Below are 25,092 nucleotides of genomic sequence, written 5' to 3'. Positions count from 1 at the left end.
CTCTTGGAGATTTAAAGGTTTCTTGCCAGCAGAAAATGAATTCCCCTTTTATCAGGCAAAGCCAAATAATCTCTTGGCGTTTCACAGCGTCCCTCCTCCTGCGCCGCTTCTCAGGGCTCTCCCATTTCCTCCTCCTGAACTGGCACTTGGGGAAGCCAAGGGCTTCGGCGCCCTGCAGTTTGGGCCAAATTTCACAGATTAGACCTTGTCTTTGTCTCGTCCGTAACAAGTAGCAGACAGGGCCCACAATGCCTCCACTGAGCAGGAGTCGCCGCTAATCCGGAGGGGGCTTTGATCCGCGGTAATAAATCCACTTTTTGGGCAGGCGCGCTATGGGCAGGCATTAGTGATACAGACAATAAGACAATTATGGCAGCACTTTCCAAAATGCTTGAAAATCCTCTTGTTAAAAAAAATTGTTAAGAATTCCCCTGTCGCCTCGGAGCTCCACCTTTCCGGTGATTGCGGTGGGGCTGGAGAAGCCGCCAGGGAGAGTGATGGGGACGCTGAGACACCCAGAAATGAAGCGCTGGGGCTTCTTTCTCCCCACTTTGCTGGCAGGACTCGGACTTTGCCATGGAGGATGCCATCCCTTTTATTTTTCCATTGAAAAATGTCAAGTCTGGTCAAAGACCCCCGGGGGCAGCTCTGGCCGGGCAAAGAGCAGCTTAGTGGGGCACAGTCCCTGGGCACGGTGTCCTTATGGCTTTGCAGCAAAATAAGGCTCAACCTGCTCTCGTGGGAGACACTGAGTGAGAAAGAGCGGGTTGGAAAACAGTTTCATTGAGGGGGAAAAAAAAAGGCAAACATTTTCTCCTCCTGATGCGTTTTTAGCCTGGCTCCTGAGGAAATGAGGTTCCTACAAACACATTCTCCCACTAACAATTTTTCAGTCAAATCTGGCAGTGGAGCAAAAGTCTCAGAGGTAATGAGGTTGCCACAAGCCTCACAAAATGAGGAAGTTGGGTAGATGAGCTAGAAACCTTAGAAAAAAAGCTCAACAGGGGGATCCCTTTGGTGTGCACAGCCCTTATCAGACACTAAAGCATCCACAGCAGGGAGAGCCCCACTAACACCCCAAGCGCCCATGAAAAATTGGGTGCTCCTGGGGCACAAATGCGGGCCACTGATCTGCGATGCTCTAAGTGTACGTGTAACTGGAAAATATATCTCTGAGGAAAAAGCCTTTTCATTTTAGCGTGCTTAAAATCAGAACGGGGCACGTGGGTGAGCGCGACTGAACCTTGGTTTCGCGTTCAGGTCCTGAGAGCCTGGAGGACTTTTCCTTCTTGAGAACTGATGTGAAGCAGGAAATTATCGCAACAGTTTGAAAATATTTATGGGGAAGGCTAATTATGCCTTTTCTTTCCTCTAGCCTCGGAGATGCGCGAAGGTCTGGCTACGCAAATGAATTTAGCAACTTTTGTTCTTAGTCTGAGACTTGTGATGGAGATCTGGGGTTTGGTCTGTTTTGTTTTTTTTTTAATAGGGTGCAAATTCCCCTCTATTGTGTCACACCCTGACACTTCTGAAAAGCCGCAGTCCATGCCTGCACTTCGGGATTGCTAACGGATGTATTTCTGCTGAAAAACCAAGCCCAAACAGTTTTGAATGTGGTCGGCCCCAACTTCAGCCAGTAAAACTCCTCTCAGGCACCATCACTGCAAGGGTGGGATTTTTCAGAAATGCAACGCTTCTGTCAGGGAAACAGCACTGTCTAAGTTTTCCAGTAAGCTAGAGCCTGCAGATGTCTAACACGGGTTTGGGACTCAGCCGTGAGCTATTTCACCCCTCTGAGGGTGCTGGGGGAAAGGTTTCTAGGCTGCAATGGAGAGCTCAAGGTCCTTCAGAGGGTCTCTGGCGGAGCCTCCTCCATCGCACGTCTTCGCTCCCCAGAGTCAGCTCAGCGTCTCGCCCTGACTTCTGCAAGCTCCACACGGCAGCTTCTGCCGTGACTTTTACCCTTTCTGGGGGGTCTCTGCGTGCTTTTTCTGCGTGCTCATCCTTTTGTGGGGCTGTTCCTCCCTCCAGTGCTAAAAGTGATTAAGGTCTCCCGTTGCAGCAGAGATGCATCTCTAAACCCGCACACATGGTTCTCCTGGGAGATGGCTCTTTGGGTCCTGGTTTTACTCCTTTGGGTGGAAGAAGCAACCGGTGGGTGCTTTTGTGGGAGAGTGTCTGCAGGAGCATGGCACGTGGGGCACCGCGGGGGGCCCAGGCGTGTCTCCCGCGGCAGTGGGTGCTCTCGACTGGGCTGGGGAGGCTGAGCGGGCACATCAGAGCTGCGCGCCGGGGTTTGTGCCGCAGGTCACCCCGCCTGGTGACATGCTGTCTTCTTTATGTCCAGATGTCTTCCCAACCTGTTTGAAGACGTGTCAAAGCCCCTTCCACACCTCCCCTTCCCTAAACCGGGTCTGTTTCAAATTTGCCTTTAAACGCAAGGTAGCCTACCGATTCAGCAAGGTCCAAAAGACGACCCTAGAAGAGAGGGGAGCTTTGCTGAAAAGGGCTCTGGAAGTGCCGACGCGGCTTTTTGGAGGAGAAAGGAGGGCCCAGGCTAAGGAAGCCGCCCCCCCCCCCCCCCCCTTGGGGCTGGGGTGCACAGCATCTGCCCAGCCTGGCGGGAGAGTCCAGGCTTGCAGGGGAGTTGAATCATGCAGCAAAGCGTGCCTGGGTGGGAGCAATATGTGAAATTATTGACTTCTCTGGAGCTTGAAGACAGCTGCAGCTTAAGGAAATTTTTGGCATGGAGGTGATTCTACTCTGATCTTATCACCAGGCACAAAAAAACCTCTCTCTTTCTTCTTTTTTTCCTCTTTCTTTTTATATTTTTGTTTTCTTTTTTTTTTGTTTTGGTTAATGACCTTCTAAGCCAACGCCTGGAGACTGTAGCGGACCACAGACCCCCCGGCACGTGCACTTCATCTGGGATGTCGATGGCAGAGCCTCCTTGCCTGCGGTGATGCCCGTTGGTGCTCTGCCAGCCCTCGGGGGGGGTCTCCTACCATCCCTGTGCTCTTTCCAAGCATCCAGGTTTCAATCCCAGACTGCCTAAAATATATTCCACTGAAAGCAGGTAGCTATTTAAATGCTGCTGTGTGCTGGGAGGTGGCCCCGGTCGTAAGGCACAGAGAGGAGAAGGTCGCTGATGAATTTCTGGGAAGACCAGATGGCAGGACTCTACCCTCGTCCCAGTCAATTTGCACCGAAATGGAGAACTAAGCGCTTCCAGGGGGAGATACGCAGAGGAGCAAAAAGTACAACCAGTTCACATCACCAGTGGCTACACACGTGAAATGGGAACACGGTATTTGTGGCCCCTAAATGTGTGCCCCGGTGCACAGCACTGTCCCCGTGCGCTGCGTGGAGGTGGTGGAGCTGCCCTGGGCTGGGGGAAAGGGCTGTGTGCGGCTCCAACGCTTGGTTTGTCCCTCGCTGATGGCTCACATACATCAGCCTTAATTAGGAAGTCCTTGGAACTGGAAGTCACACGTGGAAGGGGGAGCGGGGTGGAGGCTGGCACGTGGAGGTCCATCTGGCTTGAAACAATTAGAAGGTGTCTCCGTCGCTGGGTTTGCCACAGGAATATTCCACTGCTGCGACGCAGCAAACTCTTCCTACTCTGGCTCGCACAGAAGCAGCTGCTTAATTTGACATAGCTGCTCACATGTCATTAAAATCATGGATGTTTAAAAGCTGGCATGGCCAGGTAGATGTGCTGGGTTGAGCTCAAGCCTTCACCAAACAAAAACCTCACTCCTTTTCCATGTTTACACACTACAAACTCAGAACTGTTTAAGAGTTTCTGTAATAATCATGCGCCTTCTTCGCTTTGGGACCCTTCCAGCCCGAGCTGGGAATCGTGCGGCTCTGCCCTGGGCCATGGAGGTGCCATGGAGGTGGTGGCACTTGGTGGCAGTCGCGCTCAAGTCTCCTGCGCTGCCCCAGGACGCTTCCATGCAGTGACCCATGTGTGTGGGACAGCTTCAAGCTGCATTTCTATAAACTTCCTCCGACTGGTTTGTGTGTGCCTGGGGGTTGCTGATGACAAGTTTTAGATGTAACAGCCATAAATCAGTGCTCAGCACTTAGAATAATATCGATACAAAGAATTATGGGGCCTTGGGGAAGGGGGTGACTGAGGCATAGGCACTAACAAATGCAGTATAGAAACAGAGCTAGAAAATTGTTCTTGCAGCAGTAGAAGAACATGTCCTGTGGAGAAAATAAGGTCTGTGTTAGGCAGATCAATGCCTTGAAAGTTTGGACTTTCTCCAGCGATGTGATTTCTCAGAGGTGACCAAGCCTTGATACAAGAATTCAGTCCAAACCCTGCCAGCGCTATGAGTTGTCTCATCTCTCATCTAAACAGTAGCTCCAGCTGGTTTGCAGGGAGGAAGAAAAGGAGAAAAGGAAGGGAAGGAAGCTTGATGATTAAAGACAACTCCCTGGGGGAAATTGATAGAAAGTATTGCCTTGGCCTTGGCCTTGTGAAACCACAGATGAGCTGGACTAGAGATGGGCGTCGATGTACACTTGCTCTGGAATGAGGAGCATCTCTTAGGATGCACTTCACATCCTCCTAAGGTGGACACCAAAGGTAGATCTCCTGCACTGATGCCCAGCAGTAACGGGGTCCCTGCAGCGACGGGAGGGAGCCAGTGGGACCCACCCAATTGGGATACTCGCTATGGACAGGGAAAGGCTGGGGACAGGAGCCACCACTGGTGGCAGCGCTGGTTCAGGGGTTTCAGCCAGGCCATCCCTATGTCTTTGGGTTGTGTTAGCTGTGAGCTTGCCTAACTCCACTTAGCTGTGGACTGGGGTCTGTGGTGGCAGGGGACATGTCCGAGGCCGGAGGGATGCTGACCACAGCTGAAACCTGCAGAGATGCACCACGGACAGGCTGATCTTCCTGTCCTACATTGGGTCATGGCCTGTGGGACACCGATGGTGGGACACCAGTAAGTTGGTGGCAGCCAGCCTGTCCCCAGCCTCTGCCGTCTAATGTGGGTATTACTCTGGCTGCCTCCTGCCCCCCAACTTCTCAGTGGGGCTCCGGGCAGCAGGAAGCGCTTCATCTCCCCTAGCTTCAGCCTTGTGGAAATGAGCTCTCTGCTCTAAGCTGGTCACGCAGCTCCCTCTATAGTCAGTGGAGAGAGACGGGGGACTCGTCCCACTGTCCCTGTCACCAGGGGCTCTGCTCTCCTCTCCAGGCAGCACAAGGAGCCAAAGCGGTTCAGCTGCGTTACTCCCCTCCACACTCAATGCCTGCAGCTGGGTGGGAAGAAAACCTGCATCTACACCCATTAAGTCAAGGACCGGAGGCTGAGCCTGCAGGGTGGCACTCACCCTCTCTCTGCTTGAACCCTAACTGCCTCCAGAAAGCAAATGTCAAAGTCTTGAGCCTTTGCGGGTATGCAAAGGGATGGGCAGGTACGCTGGGAGTGCTTTTTTATTTTTACACAAGCCATTAAATAATCATCCAACACAGATGGAAAAGTCTGCCAGGCTCGGCACGGGCATGGGGCTCCAACAGCGTGGGGGAGGCAGGCAATACCATTTTTTACCAAAACACTGAGTCCTAATGAATGTGACCTCTCCAGGTGCCAAATCCTGCCCCTCCACACGGGGTTTACACTGGCGGCCTCAGCACAAGTGCATTCATAACGTGTATCATTTGTCATCTTTTCATCAAAAAGTGTGTAAATCCTTTCCCCAAAGTGCAGAGCTCTTTTACAGCCAGGCTATAAAATCCTGCAGGCTCTCTGTTCCAATAGAATTACATTAGTGCCAATAATCTGGCAAATATCAGGAGTGAATTTAATCAAAAGAACTAACACCAGGGCCCTGATTTACAGCAACCCATGACGAGTGGAGTGGACGGAGGTTTGCAGGACCCAGATGTGGAATTTCACTTGCAACATCATTTGGAGCAGAGGGAAAGCAGAAGGAATGGGAAGAAGGGCTTCAGCGCTTGGGGAGCTCTTCAGGCTGTCACAAAAATTAGCGAGAAAGGAGGAACAATTCGCCCTTGTTCTGAGTTTTAAAAGATGAACGTGCAAAATGTCTTATGTCTGGGTTTTTGTAGTTTCTCAGGACATCCCACACACCTACAGGGTGTGCGCAGGACCCAGGGGTTTGATGTATCTGCCAGAGCAAAGGGCATCCTACTCTGGCGCCTGCCGGGGTGAGCCCATCCACCCCCCATGGCAGCAGACTGCCGCTACCGTCGGACTCCTCCAGCCCCAGAGCCCCCGTCCGCGGCCACGCAGAGATCAGTTGTGCGGTCTGACCTCAAAACTCTGCGGGAGCCCAAGCCCGTGCTTGAGTAACTGGTGTCCCTGGGTTTGCCTGACCACCCACCCGCAGCAGTCACAGCCCTCCTTCAGCTCCCAGCTCCAGCCTGGCAGGCGCTGGCACGCACCCAGCGTTGCCACTTCATGCAATAGCCCTGCTCCATCTGTCATCGATTCCTTTGCATGTGGTTTGCAGACTTCATGCCATCCCCTGCCTGTTGCGTGGCTCTGCGACAGGGCATCTCTGATCACTGACTACTTTCTTGCTTGTATTGTTTTTGCAAGAAAATAACTGGAAGCAAACGCACAGGCAAGGAACGAGGCATGGCTGCATCGCTTTTAGCCATCAGGGTAAAAGACATCCTTAAAGCCCAACTCCTTTTGCCTTCACCTGTCCTGCTAAAACAGCTTCAGATCATTAGAAAAATCTTTTAATTAAAAATTATTATAGAATTGGCTATTAGAAAACCAGGCAGCCCTCCGCCTGGGCAGGAGGGCACTGCCCATCTCCACTTTCTGCTCACCCCTTGCTGCCGGAGCCTCACACCGTGCCCCAAAACACGTGCAAAAGTTTGCAGCATTTTCTTCTTCTCCAAGTTTAAAAAAACCAGTAGACGATGTGCAAACATTTCAGCGTTGTGATATTTTTTGCATAAATACCCCAACCAAGCATTGAAAATAATACAACTCCTGCCTCTATGATTTTCTGACGTTAGCTGCGTTATGAATTGAGGTACGTATAACCTCGTGCATAGGATGGAGTGAGAGGTGAGAAACACGAGTGAGAGGAAAGGCAGTTTAGCTGGATGTGCCTGTTGCGCTGAATTAATGAAGTTGAATTAATACAAAATTCTCTTCAGCAGCTTTCATGGAGCGTTTGCTGTGAGTTTGCCCGAGCTCACGCACGCTTGCCAGGGTGGTTAAGTGTGCTGCCTGCTTCCTCGGCAGCGCCGTCGGCTCAAAGGCACCGGGGCTCTATTGTATGTATTTACTTAAATGTTTTACATGTAGGACATGAATGGAGCAATGAGATGGTTGAAAGAATCAAGTCTTATAGAGAAAACACTATCTGCTGGGTGAGATGAGACGTCGGGCGGTTGTGAGGGAGATGGCGGATGCTACAGGATGGTTAATTTTTTAATTCTAAACACATTCGGCCAAGATGAGACTCTGGGAGAGCTTTGCCCATCGGCAGATGGCTTGGTGAGATCGTAAATTAATACTGTTATCAATGGAGAAATGCTGAGGTTGTTAGATGGCAGGGTTTGTTTTTTAAAAATGCCTGTTTTCAACAATTATTTCAGAACAGTCCCTGAATCAGGGAAGAAAATTAGAGGGAACATAAAATCCCCTGTGTCATAAACAGAGCGCAGGAAAACGGGGTTTCAAAGGAATGCCTTTGCTGTAGGAAACTTCATTTTGCCCGCTTTTGTATAGGACGATGGATTATGCCAACAATAAACTGTTCCAACTACTGTGAAATTGTGCTAATAGCCTGCGAGTCGGGGAGCTGTTCATGCCCCAGCATATTTATTACATACCTTTGTATCTGTTAGCTCCAATAGCCACATTTTTGTTATAAACCACGGGGGGTTGGAGAAGTATTTAAATTTGGCGATCTCACATTTCAAGAGCAGGAGCCGTTCGAGAAGGCGGGGGATGAGAGAAGGACAATTGCAAAGAACATTTAATAGTGAATGACTGGGAAATTCAGCCTTAAAACATTGCGGGGTACCTCACAAAGGCCAGCGCACATCTTCCCGGCTGCGGGCTTGGGGAAACCGAGGCACACCATGGCTCTGAGGTTTCCCACCAGCCACCCGGCTGTGCTTTTTGGGTAAAACCACCACGATATCAGCCACAGAGAGGTTAGCAAGGGCGAGGGGCCAGGGGACAGCAAGGATAAATGGGTAGGAGAGGGGGAGCAGGCTGCCTGGCCTGGGAGGAGAGCTGGAAAAAGCAGGAGCAAGGAAGGTCCTGGGAAATGCAGGGGTCACTGAGACAGAGAGGGTTAAGCACGGACATCACCGCCAGCACAGGGCAGGGGCTGCCTTGACCTGGGTTGGAAAAGCTGGGGATGGATGGGGTGGGGATGGATGGCCAGGGGATGGGATCCGCCCTACCCTCCAGCTGAGCATCCCCTCCCTGCTCCATGCTCCCCATGCTGATCCCAGAGGGCTGGGATCCCTATGGATGCCCAGTGACCCCATGGCTGGGAGAGAGCACTCTTCTCCCCCAAATCCCACCACATCCCCAGGACACCCCACGCTGGGGAGGCAGCCAAGATAAACCAGATCCCTGGGAAGGAGTTCAGTGTGCTCGGGGAGAGGTAGGAATTCCCCCCACTGCCCCAGCACCCCAAAACCCTTTCTGGGGAGCAGGAAGGTAAATGAGAATCTAGACACCAGCAAATGCCTCTGCGAGCACGCTGCTGCCCGGGGGTGATGGATGCCCGCCTGCATCGCTGCCTGGCCCCACTCGAGGAGAGCCCACGCCTTCACAATTACCCTTTGTTTACCTCAACCTAATGCACTGTACTTCGGCTGCGACCCAGCCATGAAAGCAGAAACATGAACTTTATTACGACACATATCCGCTCGGGACCGGGGGGCAAGGCGCGGCGGCACGGCAGCTCTGGAGCGGGGGGTCTGGCCGGGGCGCTGGGTGTTGGGGCTGGGGTGGAAGTGGCTCAGCCGCCCCCTGCACCCCTGCCTTCTGGCTCCCTGGGCCCCGAACCAGCTGCTCCTCTCCCCCGCCAGAACCATGGGCTGGGTTCGCAACCCACCAGCCTGCGCTTGGGCTGAAGCTGTAGCTTGTTAGCAGCCTCAGCGCAGGGCGGGTCGAAAATGTCTCATTGAAATAGTTTTTACAAGGTGAAAAAAGGGGGAGTAGGGCCGTCTAAAGAAGCGATTTCTTTTTCTGCTTTGGCAAAGAGTGTCTGTTTTCAGTGGGAAAAAGAAAAAAACAACATCATGAAGAAGCGTTTTCATTAAAAAATTGAAAATACTGAAGACCCAAAGCTTTCCAGCCAAAAATACCCAGCTCGGGCCAAAAAGCTTTCCGTTTCTTGTTAAAATGAGTCTGTAGAGAGAAAAGAGCTGAAGCTTTCTGTGGGAAACCCCATCATCTTCTATTCTGGCTTTTGAATGTTTGCTTGGTTCCTTTTGCTACGCCTCAGGTTCAGGATTTATAACTCTTAGAGCAGACAGCTGAGAGTTAAAGAAGTTCATTTGCAGGATTTGCTGTTTTTGCGGCTCCCCGCTCACCCTCACATCCACTGCAGGAGAAGAGGAAACCTCAAAAAAACTCTGTTTGCTGAGCTCAAAATAAAACTGTTTCCCATTTCACTGTTCTCACCTCCTCCCGAGAAGTGAAATGTTTTGTGTGGGGGTTAAGCCCTGCCTGTGCCCCGGCAGCGCTGGGGGTGAGGGTGGAGGGTGGGGGCAGGAGACGAGTGTTTGGAGGAGGCTAATGCACAGAGGCTACAGCTAACCCTACACCTGGGATTTAGTGCAACTCTGCCCTTACGTACGTGATGACCAAGTTAGCTGTGGCTATCAGAGCAGGTGAAGCATGATTTATAAGTGATAAAACCTGAAATAATTTAAAGTCACCCTCAGCAGTGGAGTATTTTGGTGGCTTCATCCCCACCAGGAGGCCGGAGAGACCAAGGAGAGGAGATGGTAGGGAATGTGTGGGCAAGAAAAGTCATTTCAAGGGCTTGGTTTGGGAGAAGGAGGAGCAGGAAGAGTTTGGCAAGAGCAAGAGCTGTGGAAGCAGGAGCGGCAGGGAGGGGCTGGAGAAGAAGGAGCTGTGCAGTCCCTGCTGTCCCACCCCCGACCCAGTACCTTTGCAGGCCTTGCGGTGGGAGATGGGCTTGCTGAGGTCCCGGTAGAAGCCCTCCTTGCAGTAGTGGCAGTGCCGCCCCGCAGTGTTGTGCCGGCAGTTCAGGCAGACGCCGCCGCTCTTGCGCCCTGACAGCTTGTAGAGCTCCATGTTGAAGCGGCACCGCCGGGCGTGCAGGTTGCAGTTGCAGGCTGTGAGAGGCAAAGAGCGGAGACCATCAGCATCTGCACCCGGCCATGGAGGCGCCAACCCCGGGGGACCCTGTGTGCATGGGCTGGGGACCCTCACGGTCCTGGCCAGGGTGGCCTGCCACAGCAGGGCTGTCACAGGGTGGGATGCTCTGGTGGCTCCTCTGGCTATGGGAAGCCAACTGCTGACCCACATCCCTCCCTAACCAGTGCTATGTGGTAAGTCCAGCTTTTTGGAGGGGAAGCTAAGATCACTGAGACCTTGTTTCACCATGATGACTTGCAACAAACATGCCTTTTGCCTCTCCCCACTCTTCATGCGAATTAGAAGCTGGGTGCAGGCAGGGCTGGGAGGGCAGGGAGCCCATCTGTGGGTAGGAAATGGCAATGCACAACCCCCTGGCTGCTCCTCCAGCTTTGTCCCAAGAGCTTCGCCCCGTGTGAGCACTGCTCGCCTCCCTTCTGATCTACTCTTGCACTGTGCTGCTTCATATCATCCTACTGCTCAGTGCAAAGACCCCCCCCAAACTGCTGCAAAACCTGCTGATTCCCAAGTCCCTGGGAGCCCCTCTGTCTGCTCCCGGGGCAAAGGGCATTTCCATCACCTGCCCGACCTCCCCAGCATTCCCACTCTCACCAGTCCTGACATACGTGTGTATTTGAGCTCTGAATATAATTTCAAGACCTTCCTAGCCAGCTTCTACCCCAGCTTTCCTTCCCATGCTTGGTACCTGTATCACAAGGCTGTTACGCATCTGCAGCCCTGAACACGCTGATAAAACCTCACCTCTGCCTCCGCATCTCTCATCCCACTGCTGGGACAGGGCTAGCCTGACGCCCAGTTAGTCAAATACCAAAAAGTCCCCCTCTGCTTTGATTGCATATGTTGCGACTGAACCTGCCGGGAGATGTCCAATTTCTCCACCATATGCAGCCTAATGTCAACACAGGGACTATTTTAACAGGGGGCCTTTGCAAAGGACAACTTAAGGACTTCAAAAGCTCGACCCCTCGTCTGCCTCTCCCCAGAGCTGTCACGGGAACATCAAGAGGCAGTTGCTGGGGCTCTGTGCTTTGCCGAGAATTTTATAGCTTGTTTTCTTTTCCCTTTGCTTTTATTTGCTCTTCACCCCCGAACAATGCATCTGTGCAATGCCAACCCACAGCTGGGCCTCTCGGCTCAGCACGAAGGTGTCACGGCTCTGGGCTTGTCACCTTCCTTTAGAGCAGAGACATCTTAATCCCTCATTCCTTCCTGTTTACCTTATGGTGCTTGCCCAAGACAAAGACATGCTATATTTGCTTAATTATCAAATTTCAACCCATAAAATTACAGTGCAGTTCTAGATCATTTGTCAGGAACCATCCCCAACTAATGCACAACGTGAAAGCAAATGGGAGAGCAAATTACTCCAGACACGCCTGACCAGTGGGATGGAGACTGCTCTCCCTGTGCTTTGCAACCCAAATTCCTCTGGCCGGCGTGGTGAGGCCCAGCCTCACATCCCCACCAAACGCTGGCAACCCAGGAGAAGCAGCCACCAACACGCTATGGTGAGAAGAGCGGCCCGAGAGCGGTTTGCCAGCCGTAAGCAAGTGAGATTCCTGACGCCGAGTGAGGCCACGACTTTGAACTGCAGTTTGCCTCTCCTTAGATGAGCCCACCAGCCTGTGGGTGCATTTGTCATCTCCTGAAACAGGAGGTGACCATCACAGAGACTGGAGGCACAGCTCCTGCATGGAGAGGGAATTGCTGGTTTTTAGATCTGGCCCGTCCCATGGACACATTTGCTGATGCTGCAAGTGCACTTAAACAGCCTTTTTGCATCTAAAAGAAGCACAGGAGCACGAACCAGGTGCTTTGTGCATCACCCCTTGTAGGTTTTTCTCCTCCCATCTTAACGTCGGGAAGAGCACGTTGTGCTTTGCTACGAGCGCCCCAGCAGCCGCTCAGCTACGGTATTCCCCTTTTCTCACAGCGTGCCGAGCAGCCCCTGCCAGCACGATGGCTCCGCCGCAGCCGGCGCTGGACAAACAGGGCATTAGAGGCGGTTGCAGGATGCCTGAGCTAAGCTTTCAGGAAGGAGGTGACGTTTTTAAAGTCCTAATCCTTGTTTTACAGAGGGGCGACTGAGGTGCTGAGATTTAAACCCTTTCCCCGGGCGTGCAGGAGGCACAGGGCTGAGGGCTGGTTCCTCCATCAGGGCAGACCCTTCTGCCCAGCATGGACCGGCTGGGGGGCGCCCGGGGGCCGCTACAGGACGGATGTCCTCTTGGCTACAGCTGACCACCAAAGCAAAGCCTGTATCAATGGCACGGCCTCAGAACTTAGCTCAAGCAGAGGAAAAAAAGATTTAAGTCCCTCAGGCTGAGGGTCTGTCATCCCTGCTGTAACCTGGGACCCTGCAGGCACATCTCCACCTTTCAAAGCCTTGAGACTCACTAGCAGCTCTGCCTTCAGTGCTACAAACCACAGGGTTTTGTCCCTGTTGACCAATGTGAGGAGACATTTCTCTGGGGGGTGGCCTCACAGAAGACCTAGTTCTTCCTTGAAGCTGGCAGAAATGCGTGTTTTCCAAAAAGCATGAAAACTCACCTCCTCCAAAAACTTGTATTTTGGGAGAGCTGGACTCGGTGCTCGAGTATTTTGCAAGACTGCATTGGCAAGTCCCTTTTTAAAATTCAAAGCTGAGCCCACCCGAAGGCTGAGTGAAAATCGTCGCATTTCTTCGGGTTGCTTGATAAGCAGAAATGTTTTTGCAAAGCCAGGAAAGCAGAACGCCTGGGATTTTATCAAGGTCTTTGCAAATATTTCAGCTGGTCCCACCACGGCAGAGCTGCGCGGGAACGTGGGGGAATAAGTGGAGTGTAAAGAGCTGCTCGCAGCCCTGGTCCTGGCAACAATCGTACTTTGCTCTTCCAGGGACGGGAAAATCCAGTGTCTGGAGAAGGGAAGAAGCTGAACCTCACAAGGAGCTGCAAGGAGCTCCCCAACACCACCATCCCTGTCCTCATCCAGAGCAAACACCCTGAAGATTGTGTATGCCTCAGGGTATAAACCCTCCCAGGAGGAAGGAGGTGTGGACTGGTTCAGCCCATCTCCATGCCCAGCGTCCTTGCACTTGGCCTCCTTGCAAGCTCTCTGCAAGCACCACAAGCAGCCCGGGAGTGGCGTTTACCCCTCCACCATGACTTCTCAGCTCCGTTTTGGCTTTGTCTTCTAGCCTTGGCTCTGTCCCCTCCTTCCACCTGCAATCCCAGAGCACTGAGGAGATTTGCTGGGCACCGACTGCCTCCTCACCCCGCGCACACGGGTGACTTTCCATCACCCACCCCCTCCCCATCCACCTGTCTGTGCAGACAGAAGGGGCCAAACTGACCCAAAGAGAGTGGTTTTAACTGAGGTTACTGTCTCCTGTGCTCACCCTGCATGCCTGGGCCCCGGTGCCAGCGCTGTGCACCACTGGCCAATGGCCAGGGCTAGCTGGCAGCTCCGTCTGTAGCCTGCTGTGTTTGCAGATGCCCAATGGGAGAGGCTTGATCTGATTGAAGGAACATAGCCATCCTATTTTTTTCCTGACAATAGCGCATAAGGATGGAAGAATTAGGGCAATGAAATAAATGACCCATCCAGGCGTCAGAAAGTCCTTGCTGGAGACGAGGCTGGAACACGTTGTGATGGGATCCATCATGCTGGTGCTACAGCTTCAGAGAAAACCAGCAGTGGGGGCCCAGAGATGCTGAGTGTGGGCAATGCCTGGGCACACTGCTATTGCTGGGACCTGGCCGGTGGGACTGACAGGGACCCAGCAGCAGGTCGTGATACTTTTGCATCCCAGCTCTGAATCTGTGTGCGGTCCCCCGGTGCCGCGGGCAGGGCGTGTGGCTCACCCGGCCACATTTTCCCTGGACAGAGGAGCTCAGGAAACACAGCTCCCGCCCACCCTCTCCCTCGGCCTGAAGGTTAATCCCCTGCTGTGCTAAAGCATTTTGCCTCGTTCCTAACATGAATTGGCCTGGCTTTAATTTCCAGCTAGTGTTTCTTGGTTTGAATTTCCCTGCTCTTTAACTAAGAGGCTCTTTAGCAACCCATCTTTTCTTTCTATGAACGCCTTCGCTGGCTGTAATAAAAATCACCTCCCAGTATTGGTATCACCTACGTTCCCCATACTTTGCTTTTCACCCGGTGGAGAAGACACCCCTGCACAGGCTGCAGACCCAGCTATGGGCAAAACACCTGCCAGGTGCTGAGGCCTCTCCAGTGAAAGCTTTTGGCTCCAGTTGCTTGACCAAGCTCAGTGCTGCTGCCTCCTGCTCTCTTCTTTCTCCTATTTTGCCAAGGACCTCACAAGCCTCTTGTTCGCTGACTTTATTACACACAGATGTACAGGGCTTCATCAAACAGTCTCTACCTGGGCTGCCAGGCTCCAATATGAATAACCAGATATCACTCAAATGCAGATGTTCAGAAACCTGGAGAAGGTCGGAGCAGAAAAGAGGAAAGCTGTGGTTTGGAGCCAGCTGAAGACACTACAGCAGAAGCGTGTCTGCATTAAAAACAGTGACTTGGTCAAATGAATCTGCCAAAGAAGGTCAAGGCGGGCAGGATTTTCCATTTGGGAGGACGAAAGGAGGTACATGAATGGGAGGCGCGGGCTGGAGCTGTGCGGTGGGAGCTGTGGTTGCGGTCTTTTGTGCTGCCGCCGTGTCCCCTGGGCTCCGCATCCCAGCGCCCTGCAGCTCCCAGGACGCATTCCTCTCCATGGTTTTCATTCAGAAATGACAATGCTGCCCTTTCAAAAGACCCCACCCTTCCAAAACTTATATTTTGGCAATTTTCAAAATGCAAGTTGCTTTTTATACAAACGAAAACCCCAAAACATTTTGTTTTAATTTTTGCAAACAATAATTCAGGGGAGGGGGGAAGGAAAAGGGGGGGATAGAAGAAGCCAGGGGCTGAAAGTAATCTCTAAACTTGAATTTATGAATAGTCTCAGTCTCCTTAAAATTGTCGTTTTCCCAGATAAGTTGTGGGGTATTTTTTTTTGCCAAAAATTGCTAGCACAGCCTAAGACATTATTTCTCTCCTGCAGGAGCAAACCTCACATGCATCATCCCGGCCTCCGAGAGGCACACCCTGCCTGTGCCCATCTGGGGAGGGGCTTTGATCCCAGATCAGGGATCTTCAGGGATATTCTTTTTGAGGGCCATATTGGTCAAGGAAACAGCCACCCTTAAAGCAAAGAGAAGGGACAATGGAGATGGGGCAGCCAGAGCCAGTGGAGACCTCTCTGCTTGCTGGAATGGGAGGTAAAGAGAAAGCCCCTATGGAGACAGCGGGAGGGTGTCCCTGGTCCCCTACAGCATCACGCCCCTTCAAGCCTGCTGCCAGCTGGTTTGAGGTTTTGGAGCAGCTGGGCATGAATCTGGAGCTGCTGGACGAGCGCCCACGCTGCCGCATGCCGGCGGACCCCTCCGCTCCAGCGCGGGCTGCGGTGTGGTGGGCTGCCGGGGCTGGGCCCAGCGAGCGATCACGGGTGGTGTGACCCTGCAGGGATGTCCTCTGGGGGGAACGGGCGCTGCCCGAGCTGGGGGGCGGGTTTCTGTCTGTGCTTGCTGCAGCAATATGGCAAAGCATGGACGAACATGGCCGTGGAGGCAGTGAAGTCCTGCACAGTGCAGCCACTGCATGGGGCCCCAGGAGCTTGGAGACATCGGGCCTGCGTGGCCGGACCCAGCTCTGCTTGGAGGGCAGGCGGCCCCGCGCCGCCCGTGTGGATCGGTGCCACCCACCACAGACCCAGTTGGCCAACACGAAACAAAAACGTTTGCTCAGGAGAATTCATTTGTGTGCACTGTTAAGTCTGAGTAAGGAGGAGGATCGGAAATTGGTTTGGTTTGCTTGAGCTAATCCACCGAGGGGGAAAGCCATCGAGGTGTTGTGGCTGCGAGAGGGAGACGCAGGATCTGTGCCAGGCCCTGGGTTTTCCTGACAGTTGGAGCAAAAAGGCGGAGGAAAGTGTGCGGATGCACCACAAAATACGCAGCCATAGCTGGCATTGCCCAAGAAACTGGAGTCACAAACCTAGCTTGCAGCCAAAGCAAGCGTGCAGTGGGGGAGGGGGGAAGGAAAGCCCCATCCTTGCATCCCAGAGACGCCCACTGCTGGAGCTGAGGTCTTTTTTGGGCAGCTCCTTGCACTCCAACCTGCTCCCCTTAAGGCCAAACGGCTTTTGCCCCTTTCCACCCATGAGGAACATGCCTGAAAGCAAGGAAAGGCCAAACTGCAAATGTAGGTGAAGCAAGAGAGAGGGGCCCTGGGGGGAAACACGTTGAGGAAATCTTTCCAGTGGCACAAAAAGGGTTTGGGGAGCTGAAGAGTTTTCCATGCATGAAAAACCCGAGGAATGGCAATTTTGCTGAAAAGCTCTAGACAAGATGGCATCAGAGTGACTCAGGACCCCCCTGGGGATGCTGCACACGCAAGTGCCCTTCACTTCCTACTTTGCCCAGTTCCCAGATCCCTTCATGCCCCAGGGACTGGGATTGCCCTGGAGATATCTCCCTGTCAACTTTGGTTCTGCGAAGTATAACAATGCTCTGCAATACTGAAACCCAAGTTGGTAACAGTAACGTTTACGCCTGCCTGAGATTTCCAATGGTAAGACCCTCACTTTCTTTTATGTAAAAAAATGCCAAACTCACTCTTTGGGCTGAAATGTTTGAGACCGAGTGTCTGATTCAGGCTGAATATTTCTGGAAAAGTTCCTGCTAAAATGATTCAGCTGCTAATGAGAAACAAGGCTAGTGAAAAATACAGTGTTGTGCCAACGTTAACAAATTTGGGGATTTCTTTCCTTAAAGAAAATCTATTGCCCTTATATTTCAAGCCAAAGCTTAAAAAGAAAAACATTGCTTCCTGGGAGGGATGTGTCTTTTGCTGTCTTTAAGAAGAACTGCTCAAGCTTGGCCAAGTTTCTAAGTCACTGAAAAATGGGAGACATGTTTGGTCAAAGTTGATGGGGTTTTGCGGCTAAATTCCCTGAAGATATTTCCACTGGCCAAACCAAGCTCAAAACCAAGCCTGTAGAGACGGGGCAGTAGATGCTTGTCCTGCCGGTGGACTTTCAGGTGCTGAGCGCGGCAGTGCCAACCCACAGTGCTCCCTCCTGCCTTCGGGACGAGGTTCACCTCCCTGCATCAGACTTCCCCAAGAGCGATGGGCATCGGCAGGCCCGCCAGCGGGAAGGGTGAACTTTCAGCAGATGCTAGGGAGTGGGTAGCAGAATGCTAAACAGCAGAGCTTGATGGATCCAGCCTATGAATGTGTTTTGGGGATTGCCCTCACCCCACCACACAGGAGGGGTAAACCAGGTGTGTCCATGGTAGACCAGCTGTCCAGCAGCACCCATAGCCAGCTCAAACACTGGCCATCAAAACTGGGCAGCAGACAGCTTGGCAAAGTCAGCAACCAGTATCTGGTCTCTGGCATGTGGTTTTGAGAACAGATACAGGGAGAAAGTCCTGAGCTGCTCATAGATCAAACCCAAAAGAGGAAAGAACATGTCCCATCAGACCAGCTACTGAGGGTTACTTTGTCAACACTCACAGTTTCCTCCAGAGCTGTGAGACCAAAGCTCTTCCCAATAGCACAAGATCCCATTGGAGAGCAGCTGCTGCAAATCAGACATGGTGGCTGCCTGTCCGTCCCTCCAGCCCCTCATGCCATGGGAGCTGGTTCCAACAGTGACAGACACTACTCATGACTTAACCTGTGCCGTGAACCTGTCTGACTGTGGTCCGATGCATGTTTTTATTAATTTCAGGGAGGCGGGAGATATTTTCATAACTGCTTCCACATTTATTTATTCCAGACTGGACTGGAGCACCAAAGTCTCACTAGGTATTTCCTGGCTGTCCACATGGTATTTCTGGCCCCGCAGGAAGCATTAGAGGGGCAAGAGCAAGACTTATTCCTGGGAGATTTACAGCTACGAGATGTTCAGATTATGAGCCAGATTTTAACAATCTCTGAGCAGTGGAGAGCTCCCCATTGCTAGCCGGCACATGTGGCAAACAGCTGCTCCCAGCCAGCGAGGTCCCACTGATTTGTGTATTCCTGCCTTGAGCCCCGGGGACATCTCCAGTGACCTATAATAGCTCCTTCAAAGCCACCAAGCAGCTGACTGTCTATCAACAGGCAACGAGGATGGATGAGAAACCTGTGGGCCTGTTGTGTTGCATCGAAACTTTGAGATTTGTGGCAGCCTCTCACCCAAGGCATTTTATCCCAAGACAAAAGCAGTCTTTCTCAATACAGGATGCAAATCATAAAGCAAGCCTAGCCCTGGTGCAGCACACACGGTTGTACTCAGAGTGCCTGGAAATGGGCTGCAAATTGCCCTTGCTTCCTCCAGCCAGTGTGCTGGGAGGGGATGTTGGCCAGTCTTCAACAGAGACCGGAGTGGAGTCTTCCATCTAGAGCCCCTCTGAAAGCTGTCTGGAGATGAGGACTTCAGTCTTGCAGTCTACAACATGAGTCTGCCTCAACAAGGACTGGAGGAACCATCTCTGCGGGTGGGATGAGAGCTCCAGGTGGACCTCACCTGGGGGCTGGGAAGGACATGGGCAGAGCATGTGCCAGGCTCTCCTGTCCCGCACTGAAACCACCAGCATATTGCACCCACAGTCAGGCCCCAGCAAGTGAAGCACTGGTGCTCGCAGGCATGTTCTAGGTGATCTAGCAAGAGCTCCCTTTTCTTCAGTAGCTGTGCGATTTGACCAGGAGATTTTTTTCTGCAAAACAGGTATTACACAGGAATTTTGCAGATAAACTTCAGCCTGGAAAGAGCTTAATTAATTTATTTTTTTGAGAAAGGAAAGGTCAACAAGTGAACTCTTTATTTCAGCTTGGGAGATGATACCAGCCTGTCGCCAGCTTTCTTTATTTAATTGCACCATCCAAATCCAGCCTCCTAAGGTTGTAAATTGAAATGAATTGTTTGCATCCCGTGATTCAGCCAGATGCCATCCGAAGGCAGGAGCTAACGGGAGAGCTCACCCGACAACCTCTGGGTTACCAGAGAAAGCACACAGCCACCAGCCCCCCCTCTGCCCCACTCGAGCCCAGCTCGAGGTGCTCATTAAGTGTCGATGTTTATTTAGAGTCCGAGGGGAATCCACTTGGGAACAATTTATCCACTTAGGCTCTGGCCTTGTGGTTTCCCTCTTATCTGGTACAGATCTCAGCAGCAGCTTTCCTCCGACCACTGCGGGGGTTGTGCTACTTTGCAAGAAGACCTTTCTCCTCTCTCTACCCCACGCCACGGTGCTTACCTCCTACCTGTCCAGTCTGCTAACCTCAGCGGGCTGTTATGAACAGCTGCAGGTCAAGCTTATGCTTTACAGGATGCCAAAATCAGCATCCCGGTCCCCAAGAGCTTGGTCTCATCAATGCTTTTGTGTTTCCTTAAAACCAAAGCCCCCCAGCTCAAAAAGAGGGCACGTCTTAACGGGGATCTGAGCACTGCAAACCTCAAAGTGATGCTCCAGCCCAGGTCAAGGGGCAGAAGCCAGCACACCTGGCGCACAGGACATCACTGCCTCAGCCCAAGACATTTTCCTGTAAGTTTTCCTGATGCAGGAGTAAATTGGCCACTTGAGAGTTAATGTCACAGCAGAAACAGATATTGAAAGAATTTGCACATTCAGAGCAAGGGTTACTCAAAATGCAAAAGGCCTGATAATGCAACCAACCCAGCAAAGAGTCAAAACATTTAAAAATCTGTATTAAAACTGCTCTAGGAGCCTAAAAGGACCAGGGATACAAACAGCCATAGCTCTGCTTCCATTACTGCCCCAAGGAACCAGGAAATTCGGCCACAGCTCCCCAACAGCCGAAGGGTGAAAGCAAAGCAAAGTGGTTTTAAACTAGCTCAGGCTGTGATTCCTCCAGGGCAGACCCAGCTTAAAGTGATGCCACACATGTGCCCAGTCACTGCCTCTCCGGTTGTGCTAATTCCACCGCCTGTGAGGTCGGGCTGTGCTGGGCTCTAGTTTAAAAACAAACATTCAGGAACGTGTTGTGTTTTTTTAACCCTAGATCATTTCCCAATCTTGTCTGGAGCAGGGCCAGGGGAATTGTTAAACCAGCCCCAGCCAGACCCGCTACCGAAGGGACCCTGCGGCTGGGAGCTATGGGCTGCCGCCAGAGCCCGTCACGATGCCGTGCACAACCCGTGGCTGGTCATCTGCCCCCAAACCCAGCAGCATCCCCTCCAAGGTGACACGGAGCCCAGGTCCCTGTGCTGCTGTGCCAGAAACACCTCTCCGAAGATCAGCTCTCACAGGATTTCCTTTTGGAGACTGAGTCGGCACTGTTTTCCCCTTTGAACGACCTTTTTGTCCTTCCCCGACCACCAGTTCAATGCTGCCTTCCCTCCTCTCTGCCAGAATCTCATCGCCTCATCACCCCAGGCAGTGCTGGTGGTTGTATTTGGGTGTTTACTCCCCCCAGACCACTGTACCCCTGTGCCAGCAGGGAAAAGGGGACCCCTGCTCAGAAAACAGCATCCTTTTTGGAGCCAGGAAAGGATGATATCCTGCAGGCAGCTCCCATGACTGACCCACGTTGCTGCCGCGTTACAACATGGACAAAAGCTCAAGGGAGAAAGACTCTCAAGGGGATGGTCCCCTCTGTTTTGTCCCACATGGTGGGCTGCTTGGGGGTGATGGTCCTCCCTGTGCCTGCAGGTGCTGCTCCAGCCCCTGCCTTGTGCTAGGAGATGAAGCGCAGAGTGGCTTCGGGAGTGCTCACTATGGCCTCCTCCCCTTCCACATGAGTTACAAACCTCAGCTTGGCCACTTGATGTGCCAGACAGTAACACAAGCTTGACAGATGACGGCTCTCAGGAAGGGTTTTGGTTTCTCTCCGAGGCCGAGCTGGCTCAGGGGAGCAGTTGGCAGCTCAGCGCATTCGTTTCCACCCGGCGGAGCGGGGCCGAGTGTCTGTGCTGCTGTGGAGACGCTGGCTGTGCCGACTGTGCCCGCTCCGTGCAACGCAGCCTGGGCTCGGCCACTTTTGCTCAGCGGCTCTTTCCCTGGCGAGGGGCTGCTCCCCAGCACAGCGCTCCTTCCCAGCCCCGAGGCCAGACCAGGAGGGGCATAAACACTCATCCCTGCCCAGACCATCCCCAGCTGCAAAGCCCTGGCTGTGTCAAAAAGGACACACAGGTCCAAGTAAGAGACCAAAGCCTTGAGCCACTCTAGGCTGTGGGAGCTGAGATTGAGAGTCACCCATTTTTTGAAAATTATTTCCAACCCTGTTATGTTAATGGATACATTTCAAAATAGATCAGTGCTTCGTAGGGTCATTTTCTTGCATCAGCTGCTGTGCAGTGAAGAACCAGTGTCTTCAAAAGCAGAAATCAAGCACCCCTCGTCCAAAATAAGCCTTCATCTTGCCTGCATGGTAGGTCTCTCTCTGTTTTTCTGGCAATGAGGTCCCCTAATCACTTCAGGCTGGTTTGGTTCACCAGCAAACAACCCTGAAAAGGGCCTGAGCCCCTGGAAATCTGCAAAGTGCTCTGCTGAGGCAGGTGTGTACATGGGAAACATCATCCCAGGAGCCTGGGGCTAGACACCAACACACCACCTTGCTGGCATGCCAATAAAATTCAGTAGAGTGCTGCGAATTAATCCCCCTTCAATCAATCCTACAGTGACTATGAAAACAGAAGCCACCCACCCCCCCCCCCCATGCACAGCTGGAGGAAGGTGGCACATGTGTTTGTTCCCTCTGCCCTGCCCTTGTTCCTGCTCTACAAACACCCTGAAATTCCATAGCTATTGATGCCACAGCAACCAGCAGAGTCAGCCCTCCCTATTCCAAGCCCACCCCTGCCTCTCCCAGAGCACATCCTCCCGGTGCCTGGGCACACACTTGCCTGGGCCATCACAGCTGGTGACAAACGCAGCTGCACCATCCCCTTCCCTGCGCTCTGGCACATGAACAAACTCCACCAGATGCAGGGCAGGTCCTCCCACGGCTGTTACTGAACCCAGTGTAATCCTGCTCGAGCCACCTAGCACTGTTGTGCCTCAGTTTCCCCTTCTGGAAGCAGGCATGTGCCTCAGGGGAACCCTGGGAGGGTTTTGTTGTGGAAAAGGGTGACAGCTCTGCATAACAGGAGCCAGAATTATCTGTGGGTCTGCAGAAAGATGTTCAGTGATTTATAAAAATTCAGCTCTAGCTTGGAAACCTCAACAGAGACGAATTTTATTTCTGCTTCCAGGTTTTCCAAAACCTGAGCTAATGCTGCAACCGCACAGTCCCAAACACCTGAATCCCAGCGGTTGGTGGGGCAGGCATCCACCCCACATCCCACGTTCACCTGCACCCCATATCGGCTCCGGGCTGGCTTTTGGAACGCCATGCAGGTGTGAAGAGCCAGGGATGCCTGTGTTTGCTCAGCGATACTCGCACCTTTGGGGCTGTGGACAAAGCTCTCCTTTGTGGCTGCGGCTGAGCCCGGGTAAACAGAGCTATCTTATCGCCGGGGCGTTATCAGAGGATCTGAGAAAGAAGGAAAACTCTGGCTTATGTGCCTGACCTCCCAATCAGCGCTCATCGGCAAGGACATGAAAGTATTTCATGGAGGTGTTGGGACAAGCTTGTCTGCCCTGCTACCCTCACGGCTGGTGGCTTTCTGCTCGGTGCTCCCTGGCCAGGCTGGGCAGTCCCAGGACTCCCCTGCAAGGCGCTGTGTATTTTGTTTTCCTGGAGATAGGGGTTTTATCAAAAGCTGACAGGCTTATCCCACCTTATCAGGGGAGCGGTGCTACTGTTAATGGTTTTCTGTAACAGGCTCTGGGCAAAAATGTTGACTGCTGCCCTGGCTCGAGTAGGCTGGGGCGGGCAGACGGCCGACGCGGATGAGGACAGCATCCTCTGTCCACTGTGGAGGTCTCTGTGGAAGGCAGCACTGCGAGCCCACACGTGAACAGGACCGTCCTGCACTGTCCTGCACTGTTTAACATCAAGACCCCGGCACCTGTGAACATTAAAAGGCCATATCCCACCCTCTGCAAGGGAACAGCTGTCAGTGCGGGTGTCCCCCGCACACGTCCATCTGCAACGTGGTATTTCACCTTCTCACTTTCCTTCTGATTGCCACGCGATAGGTAATTTTATTTTTTTTGCTCGCTTTGCAGCTGACTAGTGATAGTCTGCACTGGCTGAAAGCTCACCCCCGAGATGGTGGTGGGCTGCTGTAAGTGATGGGCTACTACCTGATCGTTCAGCAGCCCTGGTGCTCCTTAGATACCAGCATCTCCAGGAGCCTCATGGTCTCTGTGTGTTCATCCTCACAAGCAGCTGTTATACACTTTTATAAACAGCGAAACCAAGGCATGAAAAGGTTATAGCATGGGATCGTGGAGGTGCTAGTCTCCTTATAGAAAGAACTGGTGAGCTGGAAAGACAAGTATCTTTGGGGTCATGGGACCTGTTAGGCAATGTGGGGCAGGGACTTCAAGACAAGTCTCCTCTACCTTAAGCCAGTGCTTAAGCATAGTCCTGAGGGCACAGAGGGCAAAAATGCTTGGTGGTGCAGGACAGGGGGAGTGGGTGGGTACGGACACAGGACACACTCTGCCAGCACAAGAGGACACCCCATGAAGGATGCTCAGCTCCCAGCTCTGCCCAGCGCAGCCCAGCCCTGGGGTGGTGTGGGGCTGATCCCACTGACCCAGCATCACCGAGTATGGAGCAGGCAGACATCTACTCCATCCCAAAGCAAAGCCACCAAATCTGGCCCTACAGCCCCCCTCAGGCAAGGATGATGCACCTGGAAATGCAGCAGCACTTCACTGCCCAGCACAGAGCCTGTGGCTGCCTGCACGCTTTTAAGGGTCGCTTAGGGCAAACTTTGATGGCATGAAGTCAAAACACACAGCCCCAGCCTTCCTGGGGCTGCTCCTCTGTTTCTCTCTGAGGGATTTAATCCAGATCAAAGCTAGTCAAACACAGGGATTTCCCAGCTTTGCTGATGGGGTGAACTTCCCAGGCATGCCATGGCCCTCTGACACTGCCTGGGCCAGCCTGCCCCTCACTGCTCCTTTCACCCAGGCAGGGGGGCCAGGAAAAACCAGAACTGTCTGAAAATTAGCTGGTGGTTAATCCCCAGACATGACAGCATTCATGGCAGCTGGGCAGGTCTTTGGAGAAGAGCTTGACGTGAACATCAGAACGCATAAAGGTGCATGTGCTTCAGGGCAGCAAAGGCCATGGAAACTCTTTGCTTTTCATTTTAGCCAAGACTTGAGGAATGGATGTGCCTGGCAGTGGGTCTCCTGGGGCTGGGAGGAGAGTAGGGTCCCCCCTTTCCTAATGCCACATCATCTGCATTTTCTAAGCTCAATGCTCTCCACTGGGCTGTCACTATGAATTCAGACACTGCTTACCTCGGTAACCCCAGGGTCACTGCCAAAAACCACCCCAGGGCAGAGAAGGGACTGAGCAATGACAAGGAGACAGCCCAGGCCCAAGCAAAGGTGTTGACAGCCTCTTGAGGGCAGGGGAGGAGGAGGGGGGTGGGTGCAGGGGGTCTAATGGATCCCCAGGTGTCCCAGCAGCCACCTTCTCCCTTGCCCTGGGGGAGACTGGGGACACCACACGCTTCTGTGCCTGCCAGGCAGATTTTATCGGAATCCTTTAATTAGCTTATCACGGGCAATTAGCTCCACAGCTCAGACTGCCC

At 52.7% G+C, this 25,092-nt stretch overlaps 1 protein-coding gene across 1 annotated transcript in view; it reads right to left on the bottom strand.

Annotated features, from left to right (window-relative positions):
* Window positions 1-25,092, bottom strand: part of NTN1 (netrin 1) — a 103,957-nt gene that overhangs the window by 38,893 nt on the left and 39,972 nt on the right. The window contains exon 2 of the mRNA XM_075111263.1: window positions 10,148-10,336. Coding sequence (XP_074967364.1) covers window positions 10,148-10,336 — 189 coding nt within the window. The remainder of the gene's footprint in view (window positions 1-10,147; window positions 10,337-25,092) is intronic.

Source organism: Phalacrocorax aristotelis, chromosome 16 (assembly GCF_949628215.1).
Source record: "Phalacrocorax aristotelis chromosome 16, bGulAri2.1, whole genome shotgun sequence".
Taxonomy (NCBI): Eukaryota; Metazoa; Chordata; class Aves; order Suliformes; family Phalacrocoracidae; genus Phalacrocorax; species Phalacrocorax aristotelis.
Note: the sequence above shows the minus strand (reverse complement) of the source record. Positions and strands in the feature narration are given on the sequence as shown.